General features: G+C 37.2%; 1 protein-coding gene across 7 annotated transcripts in view; it reads right to left on the reverse strand.

Annotated features, from left to right (window-relative positions):
- Positions 1-14,063, reverse strand: part of ROBO2 (roundabout guidance receptor 2) — a 1,305,913-nt gene that overhangs the window by 18,766 nt on the left and 1,273,084 nt on the right. For all 7 annotated transcript variants that reach the window (XM_059392157.1, XM_059392155.1, XM_059392153.1 and 4 more), the window contains 2 exons: positions 11,021-11,281; positions 5,921-6,126 (listed from right to left, as the gene is read on the reverse strand). In XM_059392157.1, the coding sequence (XP_059248140.1) occupies positions 5,921-6,126; positions 11,021-11,281 (467 nt within the window). The remainder of the gene's footprint in view (positions 1-5,920; positions 6,127-11,020; positions 11,282-14,063) is intronic.

Raw genomic sequence — 14,063 nt, forward strand, 5'->3', positions numbered from 1 at the left:
AATTTATTCAAGCTATTAAAGAAGAACTGCATATAGGACATTAAGTTGTTGCTCAAATGTTACTGAGCAGTAAAATACCATGATAAAATGGCATCTTGCTGTGTCTATATTCCATCTTCAGCATTAAAATTAATTTATGATCAGTCATCAATTCATTTACATGTCGCTTTATGCTAAGTCCTTCCTTGCTGATAAATGCTTATCCTTAGATCCATTAAGCTAGAGTAAAGTCTGTGCTTTATAATATGACCCTGTTAATTGTTGCATTACCATTTTTATGGGATACAAAAACTGGCTGTCCCCCATTTTTTCAGCCAATATTTAATCCAGGAACTCTCCTTATTAAGTGCAATCAGTCTAAATATCTGTTAAATAAAATCTTCAGCTCTAAGTGTCTTTGGACAAATCAATCCAGATCTTGACCTCTGCTTAAACGTAGGAAAACATCTCTAATCTTTAGAAATCCTTCTTTCACTCAAACATATTAAATATGCAAGGATCCCACCTGCATTTCTCAGAGGGAAAGAATATGTAGTATATATGGAAAGCAAAATAAGTCATTACAAAATTTCTTCCTTGGGACATATGGCACCTGTTAACTTGTCCCACTCAGATAAAAGTGGAATATATGATATTCCTCTTTTATCTGTTAAATTCTGAAGTATATGTTTAATTTCTTTTTAAATACGTCACAGCTGTTGAAGTAGCCTAAGAAAGTGATTTAATTATTTGTAGCCTTATCTCTGAAATGCCCCTAATTCTAAAATATTTTCCTTGAGTTTGTGCAACAAAAGCAAGGCATCAGGTCACACTGTCGAGTGGCCAATTCTCTAAAAGCTGTGTGGTCGAGGAAGGTGGTGAGGCTGCCAAGTTTTATTGTTTTCAAAACAATCTGGTTTGGGAGTTCCAGTAAAAACCTCCAAGGACATAAAATCAAGAAAATATAAAGCCACGATTTCCTTTCAGCCGTAATATTTATGTGGGGTCCAGCAGTTAAGGAAACTTTTATTCGTTTCACTTCATGGCACTCACTCTCCATTGTACTTTCTGTGATCAGTGAAGCAGTTAGAATCTTGGCACCGGGTACAGGACATTTTCCCTCTGTCCTCGCTCACATTGCCTTCTGTTTCTTTTTTCCTGTGGTGGAGTCATTAAATTCAGGAAACACTTACCCTGGACTCCCATCATGGAAGATACAGAAAGAAGCATTAACTCCCCTCCCTGTCCTGTTACCCCAAAATGGTGGATTTGGCATTAAGGAGGAAATATGGCAAGCATATTCCTGAAGACTGAAACACTCTGGGTGTTTACTTTATAGCCCCAAACAGAGTGTGATGTGCTATAATCAAGATAGTTTTATACTTTATTATAACCAAATGGGTTATAGTATGAATTAAATTAAAAAGATTTCCTATAAAAAGTGCTGCTACAGTTGATTTTTGTTAACATGAGTCACTATAACTGAATATAAACTAAATATAAGAAAATAAATAATAAAAGGTACATCTAAAAATTAAGATTTTTTAAATCTTGATCAAGCATATAGAGAGTAAGGGCTAATGTTTCCAGAGATAAAACTATATGTTGTATTTGTGTGCGGATATGTGTACATTTTTATTCATACGTGTATAAACACACATATGCATACACACAGAAAGGAAGACAGAGCAGAGAGAAAGAGAGAGACAGAGATCCATATGTTAAGTAATAGGCCAGGAAATCATTTTCTTCTTAAATATGTTAAATTCAGAGATAAAAAAAAAAAAAAAAAAAAAAAGTTGGGCATATCCAGAGAAGGGATCATGATAATTTATCATAAGAGTGAGAACAATTGATTTTGAAAATTGTTCTGTCATTTATCACGTGGGTAACTTTAAAAATACTTTGAACTCCTCTGTGGCCCAATTTCCTTTTCTATAAAATGAGAACAAAAACAGGGTTGTGGCAGTTAATGAATTAATAATATGTTAAAACTTTACAACAAGGATCTGCAGACTTTTCTATGAGGTGTCAGATACCTTATATTTGAGGCTTTGCTGTCTTTTTTGTTTGTTCCATATTTTCTTAGAATCCTTTAAAAATGTAGGAAATATTCTTAGCCCATGAAGCCACAACAGAAAAGCAGGCCACTTCCTTGGATAGTGTCTTGTACCTACTAAGGGCTATATATGTGCAAGCTAATATTCTTCTTCTTCTTCTTCATAGCATTATTATTATTATCATTATTATATTTAAATTCCTAGTCAACAGATAGGAAGGAATAGACATCTGATAAATGTTTGTTGTTGGTGGGGGTCGGGGGGACAGCGTCTGAGTGGCTGAGTCGGTTAAGCATCTGTCTTAGGCTCGGGTCATGATCCCAGGGTCTTGAGGTCGAGTCCCGCATCAGAATCCTTGCTCAGGGGGGAGCCTGCTTCTTCCTCTGCTCCTCACCTGACTCCTGCCCTATTAACACACACACTCTCCCTCTCTCAAATAAACAAATAAAATCTTTGAAAAAAAAGTTTGTGGTGGGAAAAAATATAGTATAACAGGTTTGTAAATACATTTTCCACATTACTGAGTTTTGGAAACCAAATGTTGATTTTTCCCTAAAATCCATGTGTTGAAACCCTAATCCCTAAGGTATAAGGAGGTGGGGTGTTTGGCGGGGCAATTAGGTTTAGATGAGGCCATGGATGTGGGTTCATCACAATTGGATCAGTGACTTTACAAAAAGAAGCTAGGGCGCCTAGGTGGCTCAGTCAATTAAGCATCTGCCTTTGGCTCAGGTCATGATTCCAGGGTCCTGGGATTGAGCCTCACATGGGGCTCCCTGCTCAGTGGGGATCCTACATCTCCCTCTCCTTTTGCTGTTCCCCCTGCTTGTGCTCTATGGCTTTCTCACTCTCTCTCTCATCAAATAAATAAGTAAAATCTTGAAAAAGAGAGAGAGAGAGACAAGAGTTTGCTGTCTCTCTCTACCATGTAAGAACACAGCACAAAGATGGCTGTCTGCTAGCTAGAAAGAGGAACTCACTAGGAATCAAATCTCCTGGCACCTAGATCTTGGACTTCCCAGCCTCCAGAACTGTAAGAAATAAATACTTATTGTTTAAGCCACCCAGTCTACTGCCTTTTGTTATAGCAGCCCAGCCAGGTGAAGACATGAGATTATGGCATATGAAACTACAGATATTTTCCTCTCTTCTTGCTTTTCCATTCATGACCCATTATTTCAAAATTAAAGAGGTCCATCACAAATTACTTTGTTGTTATGAAAATATTGGGAATTAATATAATTATTTTTTTATAAAGCTGGGTTGGGCACCTTATTAGCTGCTGATATTACTTAAAGTGGTTAAGGCTGGAATGTAATATATCAAGTAAAATCCGGAATACATAGGCTTATTAACCCATCTCTGTGTTATCACTTGACTGTCATTCTGGTTGGCTTTAGAGTTTCAAGGAATGGAATAGAACTGTTTGTTCCATTTAATAAAAATGGTTATTAGTTTCATGAAAGTGAAAATCTCTATCAGGCGATTTAAGTCAAAGTAAATGCCTGATTTCCTCATACCACAGACAAATTTAGAACCCCAAGTAATTTACAGTAAGATCAGAATCCTCTCTGTGGGCACTTACCATCTTAAAAACATAAAAAGCCAATGGAAACAGTGTCTGTTTTATTGCCTACCTCATTTAGCACCATTAAGCTAGCTTTAAGTGTCTGAAGAAAACATAAACACGTTAGAATAATATACATCAGTATGTTGATTTCCAAAACATTTGGTTGATACATACATTAACCTCGGGGCCATCTCCATGTACACGTACATGTGTGCATGTGCACACACACTCTAATACACTTAAAATTCTATTTACACTCACTCACACACACACACACCCTTGCATACATTCACATGCAAATAAAACCACAAACCCTATCTATACTCTCTCACATACACATCTATACATTCACCCATGCTTCCTACGCACACATACTTTTTTGAGAAAACATATTTGCTCTTATTTTAATTTATATTTACTTACGTTATACTTATATACTAGCAGACAAATTAAATCTTTGATCATACCTTTCCCACATAGTTATCACAGAGCCAAAAAAAAAAAAAAAGGAGAAGAAAAAAGTAAAGAGTTTCCTCTTTGGCTACTTTTTGTAGAGTACAAGTTCTTTCACTGAGATGATGTATTATTCATAGGGTAAATTCATCATGTAATACATACTTAGAAACCATGAGGTTTTTATACACAGCAGTAATTAAGCAGTGAATTCAAGGAGGAAAACAGACTGTTTTCTTAGCAATAAAAGCTTCATTTGGAATGAACAGTATACTCACTACAAGGAGAGAGGCAGATTGGTTTTAACCACATTCACATTAAATACCCTAACATGTTACTAACAGGTGACCATGGAAATGTATGAAATGGCAGGCTTATAGATATATTTATCACCTCTGACACTATATATTTAATAAAAGAACTACATAGGCTATAACTGCCTTTTTTGTGTGTTATTATTGCAATTCTTACTGCATTCCTAATGGAAAAGAGTTCAGTATCATTAGTGAGATATGCAAAAATATGCAGAATTTTACCCTGAAGATTATGCTACAAATTCAGGCAAAGGGGCTTAACATAATAGTGCACTAATAAGTTAGCTCTCTGCATTCAAAGATTTAAACTTTTGCTCTGCCACCTTCAGTTGGATCAGGATTTGAAATCACAGCAGTGTATCTGCAGTTCTTAAATCTTAATTAGCCTGGCAAGCATACAGCCCCCAGGTAAGGCGCGAAACAAACAAACAAAAATAGTGGACTCATGCATCACACATTGTGTTACTCAGGAAGGCATATAGAAGAAACATATAGGTCTTTATCCTTCTCTATCACTGCCATAAAGAAGTTTCCCTCAGTGCTGGCTGAACTCTAAGGCATAGTGCGAGATCTGTGTAAGTTGGGAGCGTTGGAGTACAAATGAATGAAATGAAACCGTGCTAAATGCCTACAAGGATGAAGATGATATTATCAAGATGAAAACAGAAAAGGGCGATTTTCTGAGAAAACCCAATGCCAGGCAAAAGCAAGATCTACGCTTATGGTGATTATGTCTTTCTAGTCCTATAGGAGACATTTGTGCATGTGTGTCAAAGAAGGGATACCTACTGGAATAAAAGATGAAATTTTTGTGTTTCTCCATAGTCACTGTGTACATATTAGGATTCAAGTTTTTTCAACAAAATGGGATAAACTTAAATCCTTGGCAATATGTTGCAGTCCTGGGATCATCCTAGGAGAGTAACAACTGCTACCGTTCACATGGTGAGCAAAGCAGAGGACACCGAAGGAGTAAACAGCAAAAATAACTGTATTTCTTGGAAGAGGAGCAATTATTGAATCCAAAGATATGAAATGCGTAAATGTATGGCTTATCTCACTATACATTTTCTCCATTCCAAAAATAATACCTTGTGCAACCTTAGAGAGGCTCATTCTGAAGACTTGCTTATTTTCATCAGTGAATGATTTTACAGAGTGAAATATTGAGAGGCGTCTTAAGATTGCATTCACTTTGTATGTAGCTCCTGATAAACAAAATATATCGTTTCTAAAAGTCAAGGTTTTTTATGTAATAGACTTGGTTCCCCAGTAGAGTGAACTTTTCATGAAAGCCCTGGATATAATTGAGTTTTCTTTCATGTCTTTAAAGCTTTTTAAAATTCATGAATTTTCTTATCATTTTTGCAGCAAAGCAAAAGTATTTCCAAATCCTTTTTGAATTTTGTGTTTAATATTAACATATTTAAAATGTTATAGAAATAGCTGGAGTGGAATAAATCTTACATAAGAAAGTATTTGATTTCTGATGCATTTTAATGTTATAAATAGGTCAGTTATTCCTATTAAATCAGTTCCGTTACCTGTCACAGAGCTGTCTAGATTGTCCATACTGGATCCGGGTGTCTGCTCTAGTGCCCTCAGGGGCCGGGGCATTTCTAAAGCTTCCTCCTCATCGTCCGCATCATCATCTGGAACATCTGTTTCCAAATCGGAAATCAAGGCTCCGGACATATAACCTAATGGTGGAACCGGGGGCTGTGGAGGTTGATTATTGCTTTGAATGTGCCTAGAATTCAAATAGGGGAGAAAGGGAATTCATTAACATCCTACCAAATTAGAATTAAACAGCATGTGATGGCCACTCATTCTGTCTTCTTGCTGTTAACTTTTTGGAGATTACAGTGCTTTCTTACATTTCAGCAGAGACAACGGGCTATGTATACATGGCTAGTCAACAAAACAACAACAGTATTGATTGTATACTCTTCCATTGGTATTTATGGGATAATACACAGAGAAAAATACAGATCCAACATTTTTGTGCAAATAAATCATCCAAAGGAGAATATGAGTATTTGCCACAAATAATTGCTTAAGGCTTTTTTTTTTTGCTCCCCCAAATATAATAATTTGGTTTACATTTAGTGTCAAAATTCTACTTGGCCTGTTTAATCTCTGTGACCTGCTAGCCCTTACAAAGAAAAAAATGTCACATGAAGGGTTAATACCAATAACCCCTCTCCCAGCCAGAAAGACAGTGCCTGCCTTTCAAGGCTTTCTTCCTACACATCCCCCTCCCCACCCATGAATCAAGCTGAGTGGTGTTATCTACTGTAACCCAGTTTAAAGTAGGAATGGCTCCTTTATGTTCTAGCTACTTATTTATGCCTCTGTTTTACCCACTAAAGTCTAAAACACCTCAAATGTGGAAAAGATTCATCTTAGCACTCTCTGTGTTTGGAACCTGAGGTGTGTTAACACACCCTTTGCAATGCATATGTAACTTTAATCTCGACCTTGTGAAGTCGGCAGAACATGTATTATTCCCTTTTTAGAATCTATTAAAGTGAAATTCCAGCTTAAGTCACTTATTTCAAATGGCATGGCTGGACACTAGGGTTCAGTTGATCCATTTTGCAACTACTTAAGAGTTTCTTCTAAATTATAAAGGCCATGATATATATGAAAGTCATTGTTGTCTGTTACTGTCATTAGGAGTGAATATAACACATGTATTAACACATTGTCATTTTTTTTTTTTGCATCCATGCAAAGTATTTAAAAGACATAGGATATTTAAGGCACATGTAAGTCAAATGTTATGCATTTTTGAATTAAAGATACAAGATGATTTTTAACACTTGCATTTTGGGGGAAAATAATTCATTTTTCCAGAATTTCTTTAACATTCCTCTCCCAAGTGTATTTTTTTTTTAAATTTATTTATTTATATGACAGACAGAGATCACAAGCATGCAGAGACACAGGCAGAGAGAGAGAGAGGAGGAAGCAGGCTCCCCGCTGAGCAGAGAGCCCGATTGAGCAGAGAGCTCAATCCCAGGAATGGATCATGACCTGAGCTGAAGGCAGAGGCTTTAACCCAGGCATCCCCCCAAGTGCATTCTTGATCTTGCAACCAACTCCAATGTAACAACATTCTACATCTTTCAATGATAAAACAAAACAACCCCCCCCCCCCCCCCAAGATGTTAGTTCTGGGATCCCCATTTTTAATTTCACAGATCAGGCATCTGAGGTCCCAAGTCTTTATCTGACATTCATCATAGCTCATTCATGCAAAAATCAGGAAGTTTCTAAACTACTGGTATAGAAAATCTTGAGTGTTGATAATGACATCTTGTAAATGTTGCCTCAAATTCTGTTTGTGAATTAAGGATGGACTGAGTCAAGTCATAAGCAAGAGAATACTAGGTGGTATTTATATAAATGATTCATTTTTCTCTAATGGTGTGTACTTTTGTCCTGGAAAGAACCAAAGAAACTGACATTCTAGTTCTACAGCATTGCTGACAACTCTTGAACGGAACAAATATACATTAAGGTGTAAAATGGACTCCTCCAGATGAGCAGAAGTAGGAGATAAACTGAAATAAGAGGGTGCAAAACATTTGTAGATCTCTTGTAGTGACAAGCACTGTACTATGCACTGCATGGGTCCATATGAACAGAATCCCTGGAGGTGGAGTGTGGGAATTGGCCTTTTTAAAATGTTCCTCCTGTGATGCCGATGTGCACCTCACATGAGGAGGGCATTTCATTCCTGAAGGGCGAGATCCTACGGGAGCACATATAGGCTCATAACTTCTACAAAGCAGGTCACTAATGACATCCTGGAGGATTGTTGGGTTGAACAGAAACATATTCAGTGAGAGAAACAGGGTTTTCCCTACAGGTACCTGGAGCAGGTGAAGAACTTGTTTGTCCACTCATTTTGTAAAGATCTATGCAACACACACTAAAGGTGATGCTCTTTTAAGAGTGGCAAGATAGCAATGAAAAATTCAGGTGAAAACCTGAGCCCTTCTGAAGAATAAAAGCTCTAATACAGCTAGATACTGGACTATGTCCTGTATAAGAGCAAACTCATTTAACTCTCTCTTTTTTTAAATGACTTTATTTTTAAGTCATCTCTACACCCAATGTGGGGCTAGAACTCACAACCTCAAGATTAAGAGTCCCACGCTCTACCAACTGAACTAAGCGGAACTCATTTAATTCTCACAAAAAACTGTGATGTGTAATAAAGAATTTACCTTGTCTAAAGAGAAGTTAGGCTTTTGCCATGTGCTCCAGGGAGGTAATCTCTCTCTAAGTTCTAGAATGTCCTATCTGATAGGAGTGTCTTTGTTCATCTGGAGTCCTTAGGCTTCTCCAGAAAATCTAACAATGTGATTTATGATGGGGGCTTTCAGTCACATGGTGTCAACTTGCCTTCTGGAGGGACTAGAGACTGAAGTCAGCTCTACAGATAACCAACCATGTCTATGTGACAAAGCTGCAAGAAAGACCATGAAACTCAAGGTTCGTATGAGTTTCCCTAGTTAGAAATACTCTATGCATATTGTCCTACATTGTTGCTGGGAAAGTAATGTTTTCTACAAATGCATTGGGAGAAGACAACTGGAAGTTCAAGTTTTGGAACTTTCCCGGACTCTGTCTTGTGCATCTCTTCTTTTAGAAGATTTTAATCTGTATCTTTTCTATATAAACCATAACTTTCAGTGTCATGGTATTCAGTGATTTCTATGGCTTCTTCTTGTGAATTCTTAGAACAGAGGATGGTCTTGGAGACTCTGCTCTCGCATTGTATATGAGCTAATTGGTATTAGGATCGTCATTTTATAAATGGGGGGGAGGGGGGTGGAAGAACAGAAAGGTTGAGCAAGTTGCTCACTGTCATACAGATAGTAAGTAGGGGCGGTGGCAGTGGTTCCAACCACACCTGCCCTCAGTCAAATACCAGATCAATCTGGAATATATAGGGGTGGCATTTAGGTATCACTACATTTTAAAATTATCCAGATGACTACAAAATGCATCAAATTTGAGAACATCTGAGCTAGAATCTGTGCCATAAATGACTAAGTACATGGTTATTATTAGTTAGCCTGAAGGAAATCCTTTGGCTCTTGAAGTAGTGGGCTTCAACTTAAATAGAGGTATTTTATTTTGCCTGATGCAAAATAATACTGTTTAACAGTAGATTGTCTTTGGCCTTTGAAAAACATCAGATCACTGAGAAAAAAGATGTCTAGAAACCCCTGGTTCTAGGAAAAGAACCTATGTTCGTAACTAGCTTCATATGATTGGCCTGGTTTTAGTATCTCTTTGTGTATTTTGTTGTACTTTTAAAAGAAATAGTTCATTAACACTAAGAACAAGATCTATCTCATTATCAACTATCCAGTGCCTAAAACTATCAAAAAGAAAAGCAAATTGTATTTCATAAAAATTTAACTTGACATGCATCATGGAAATCAATAGAAGATAATCAGAGGTATGCCACTGAGATTTCAAGAGTCAGATTTCATCTGTCACTATTTGGGAGAAGAGAGAGCACATGAAAAAACTTGTATAAAATTGTGAGATCTTGTCCCACTTGTTTTCTTCCTATGCTTGCACAGGATACCCAAGTAGATTGCCATCTCTACCTTAGGAGAGGGTGTGAGTTGATTAGAAAGAAAAGAATTTGGGATTTGTAATTTATTCTAGGTGTTATTTTTCTTAAGGCATCTACTATATTACTGGTTTACTTTTTTCTGTCTCATTTAATTCACCCCAAGTATCTTTTATTAACTGACACTGACCATATGTGATTTGCAGAAGCTTACATTTACATATTCACAACCACATACAGAATTAATCACAGGCACTTTGAAGAATCTAAACGGAGTCTTTTATTATGGCTTTGGAAGTGAGTTCAAGGATAAGCTAAATGGAGCTAACTTTTAAATTAGAAAAGATTCTGGTGTAGCCAAAAGCAGTTTAGCCTGAAATTCAGCAGATCTGAAATTCTTGTCCCGGTTTACTCTTTAACCAGTTATATGACTTTGATCAAATTATTTAATGTAGCATCCCTCAGGCAGCCCTGACTGCCATGAACAAAAGCAAATAGTTAACTTGCAGAGCTCACAATCCTGCTAGACAGGAGTCTCCCTTGGCTTACAAATGTCCTAAATCTCACTAACAAAGATAGCAGGATTGTGATATCCCACCAAAATGTCTCCCAGCTATCTTAATGTTAATGGCTGGTCTGAAGACAACATTGATCAAGCAGCAAGGGCAAGGCCTCCGGTAGGCCTCTGACATCCTGGCCCCTTGTAGGCCCTCTTTAGCATATGAAAACTCCACTCACACCTCCCTTCCCCTCACCTTCCCCCAACCACAGGGTACCCCTCACAACCCGGGGCAGCAGCTCTTCCTGCCCATGGGTCCTGTCCCCGTGCTTTAATACACCACCATTTTGCACCAAAAGAAAAAAAAAATATTTAATGTATCCTAAACTAATTTCTTTATCCGGATGATTGAGTTGCACAAAAGTGCTTCTAACCCTCAGCTGTATAGTCCTATGAGAACTCCTTGCAAATGTACTGTAAACGAACATTTCCTCAATCCCTGTGATGAAGGCCTGGGTCCCCTGACCTGACAAGAATATTTACCATGTTTGCTTGGCTATATCAAACTGATAGGCTCTTGTCAACTCATCCAGGTGAGCTTGCAGCATGGGCTGCATCTCTTCCCGGGGGGATGGAGTAAGAGTTGCAGTGGACTGCTGTCCAAAGGAAATAGCGGGAGAAGAAGCCACGCCTCGGACAGGAGGTGTTGGGACACGATCATCGTCTTCTTCCAGTTCATCTTCCATACCCTGGTGTAAGTATGTTTGTACCGGTAATGGCGGGCACCAGCTATCACTGTCATACCTGAAGTTTAATGAGAAAAAAAAAGCATATTGATATGCACACAATGATACAGGCATTTCATAACAACCACAATGGGAACGACAGCACCCTCTATGTTCTCTTAGTTGATTTCATCCTGATTTCAATTTGTTGGTGCTGCCACAGTAAATCACCTGGCTGTTATCTTAATTTCTAATCATAATGACATCTGCTATCTCAATATCTCAATTTATTCTTGGAAGATCTTATTAGCTAATTGTTACCCCACAGTTACAAAAGGCAATAACTTCCCAACAAAGTTACTCACATGGAAAACCCAAATTGCTAATTAAAGACAATTAATGAATTAATTTAGTGCTTGTAGATTTAACTACTTTCTTCTGCTGTTTATCCTTGTATACCAAATGGAACACGCCAAGATTGATGGTCAAACAAGTGTCTGAGAATTTAACTTACTCTTTTTCTAGATCTATGCCAACCTTTCAGTCCATATGACATGTAATCATTAAGATTTTATGTTACAAAATGTATTCAATGGCCCTTAGATGTTTTTAATTCTCTGATTTTCTCAGTGGAAACTCACAGCTCCTTGTATCTTGACATCTAAAATCTATAAAACAGAGGTTCAAAAGCCAGCCTAATAAAATATATATTAAAAAGGAAAATAATAATTTATAAAAGCAGTGTGCTTTTAAGGACTCTGGTCAGAGAATATAGAGAATTAATCCAAACAGTTTTCATTGTGACATAATATCTCTCAGTGGCATTTCTATTTACACTTTCTCCATATACTATTATTTTCATTAATCAAAAAGATCCTTTTAAAGGGAGGCTTAAGGATAGGATAAACAATATTACTGAATGTAATTGTTCTATAAATTCCACTTCTTAAATATCTACCGAATCTCCTACTTCCCCTTTACTTCCATAATCACAGATCAGAATCATTCTGATGAGAACTAGCCCATTAGCTCTCCTAGTCTATTGTGACACCATCTTCATCTTTTTTATCCTATAGTCCATACAGACAAAGTCTAAAATCTTAATTTCCATCATACCTGTACTTTGAATTACTCAGTGGTTATCACTAATATAAGAAAAAGTTCAAATTCATTAGCAGAGCCTAAAAGACCCTTCCCCATCTGATCAGCCCATCTTTCTAGCTTAATTTCACACTATTTCCCCAACATCAGCCTACTGTGTATTTTTTTCTAAACTCTGTGTCTTATTCTCAGATCATCTGCCTGTGAGCTCCTGCTCTTCCTCTGGTTCAGTTCAAATGCCATCAGTTTTGTGAAGTCTTCTCTGCCTCCACCATATGGAATTGATTATAACTCTAAAATACATACATTGTGGTACTCTCCATATTATATTTTTAAAAGGGATTCTATTTATTTATTTGACACAGAGAGAGATCTCAAAAGCAGAAGTGGCAGGCAGAGGGAGAAGGAGAAGCAGGCTCCCCACCAAACAGGGAGCTCAATGCATGACTTGATCCCAGGATCCTGGGATCATGACCTGAGCTGAAAGCAGATGCTTAACTGACTGAGCCACCCAGGTACCCCTACAGGGATTTTTTGTTTCTGTTTTTTCCTATTGTTTTATGAGATCTTTAAATTCAAGAACTCTAATTCTCAACTTTGCATTTCCAGCACCAAATACAATTGCTAGTACATAGAAGATTTCATTAAAGGAATGAAAAATCAAATGACTATTATAAATACACACACACACACACATACACACACACACATATCCTCTCCCTTACAAATGCTAACTTGTAAATGTTCAGATGATTCTTGAATATTTTTACTCAAGTGTCTTTACTTACCTTGTCTAAAACTAAATTTATTTAAAAACCTATACACGGGTGTTTGTAGCAGCTTTATTCATAATTGCCAAAACTTGGGAGCAACTCAGATGTCCTTCGGTGGGTGAATGGATAAATGAACTGTGACAAAATTCACCGAAAGGCCAAATTCTAAGTTTCTCCAGATAATGCAATATTATTTAGCGCTAAAAATAAATGAACCATGAAGCCATGAAAAAAACTGGTGGAAACTTAAATGCACATTACTAAGTGAAAGACGTCAATCCAAAAAGTCTACATACTGTATAATTCCAAGTATATGACATTCTGGAAAAGGCAAGACTATGGAGACAATAAAAAGATCAAGACTATGGAGACAGTAAAAAGATCAATGATTGCCAGAAGTCAAAGGAAGGGAAGGATGATTAGGCAAAGCATGGAGGATTTTTATGACCAACTGCTCTATATGATATTATAATGTTAGATATGTGTCATTATAGATTGGTCCAAGCACATAGAATTTACACCAAGAATAAATCCTAATGTAAACTATGGACTTTGTATGATGCTCATATATCAATGCAGGTTCATCAGTTTAATAGTGTATCACTTTATTGGGAAAGTAGATAGTGGCAGAGGCTCTGGACGTGTGGGGAAATCTCCGTACTTTTTCTCAGTTTTGTAGTTAACCTAAAACTGATCTAAAAAATAAAGTCTATTTTAAAAAATCCTTGCGTTAATCACCCATTTATTCGACAACCCTGTATCAGAAGACTGCATCTATTTACAGAGCAGGCATCCAGTAGGGCAGACTGGTACCAAGCAATTAATCAGCAATACCAGGTACTACAGGAATAGGGAGACGGTGGGCTGAAACTAGTTCGGCAGTAGGGCAAGGCTATGCTGACTATAGGAAAAGGGGTTATTTTAAAAGGTGGCCCAGAGAAAGAGAAAAGATCACAGTATTTGAAGAACTCAAATAATTTAATAACT

This window comes from Mustela nigripes, chromosome 2 (assembly GCF_022355385.1).
Source record: "Mustela nigripes isolate SB6536 chromosome 2, MUSNIG.SB6536, whole genome shotgun sequence".
Classification (NCBI taxonomy): domain Eukaryota; kingdom Metazoa; phylum Chordata; class Mammalia; order Carnivora; family Mustelidae; genus Mustela; species Mustela nigripes.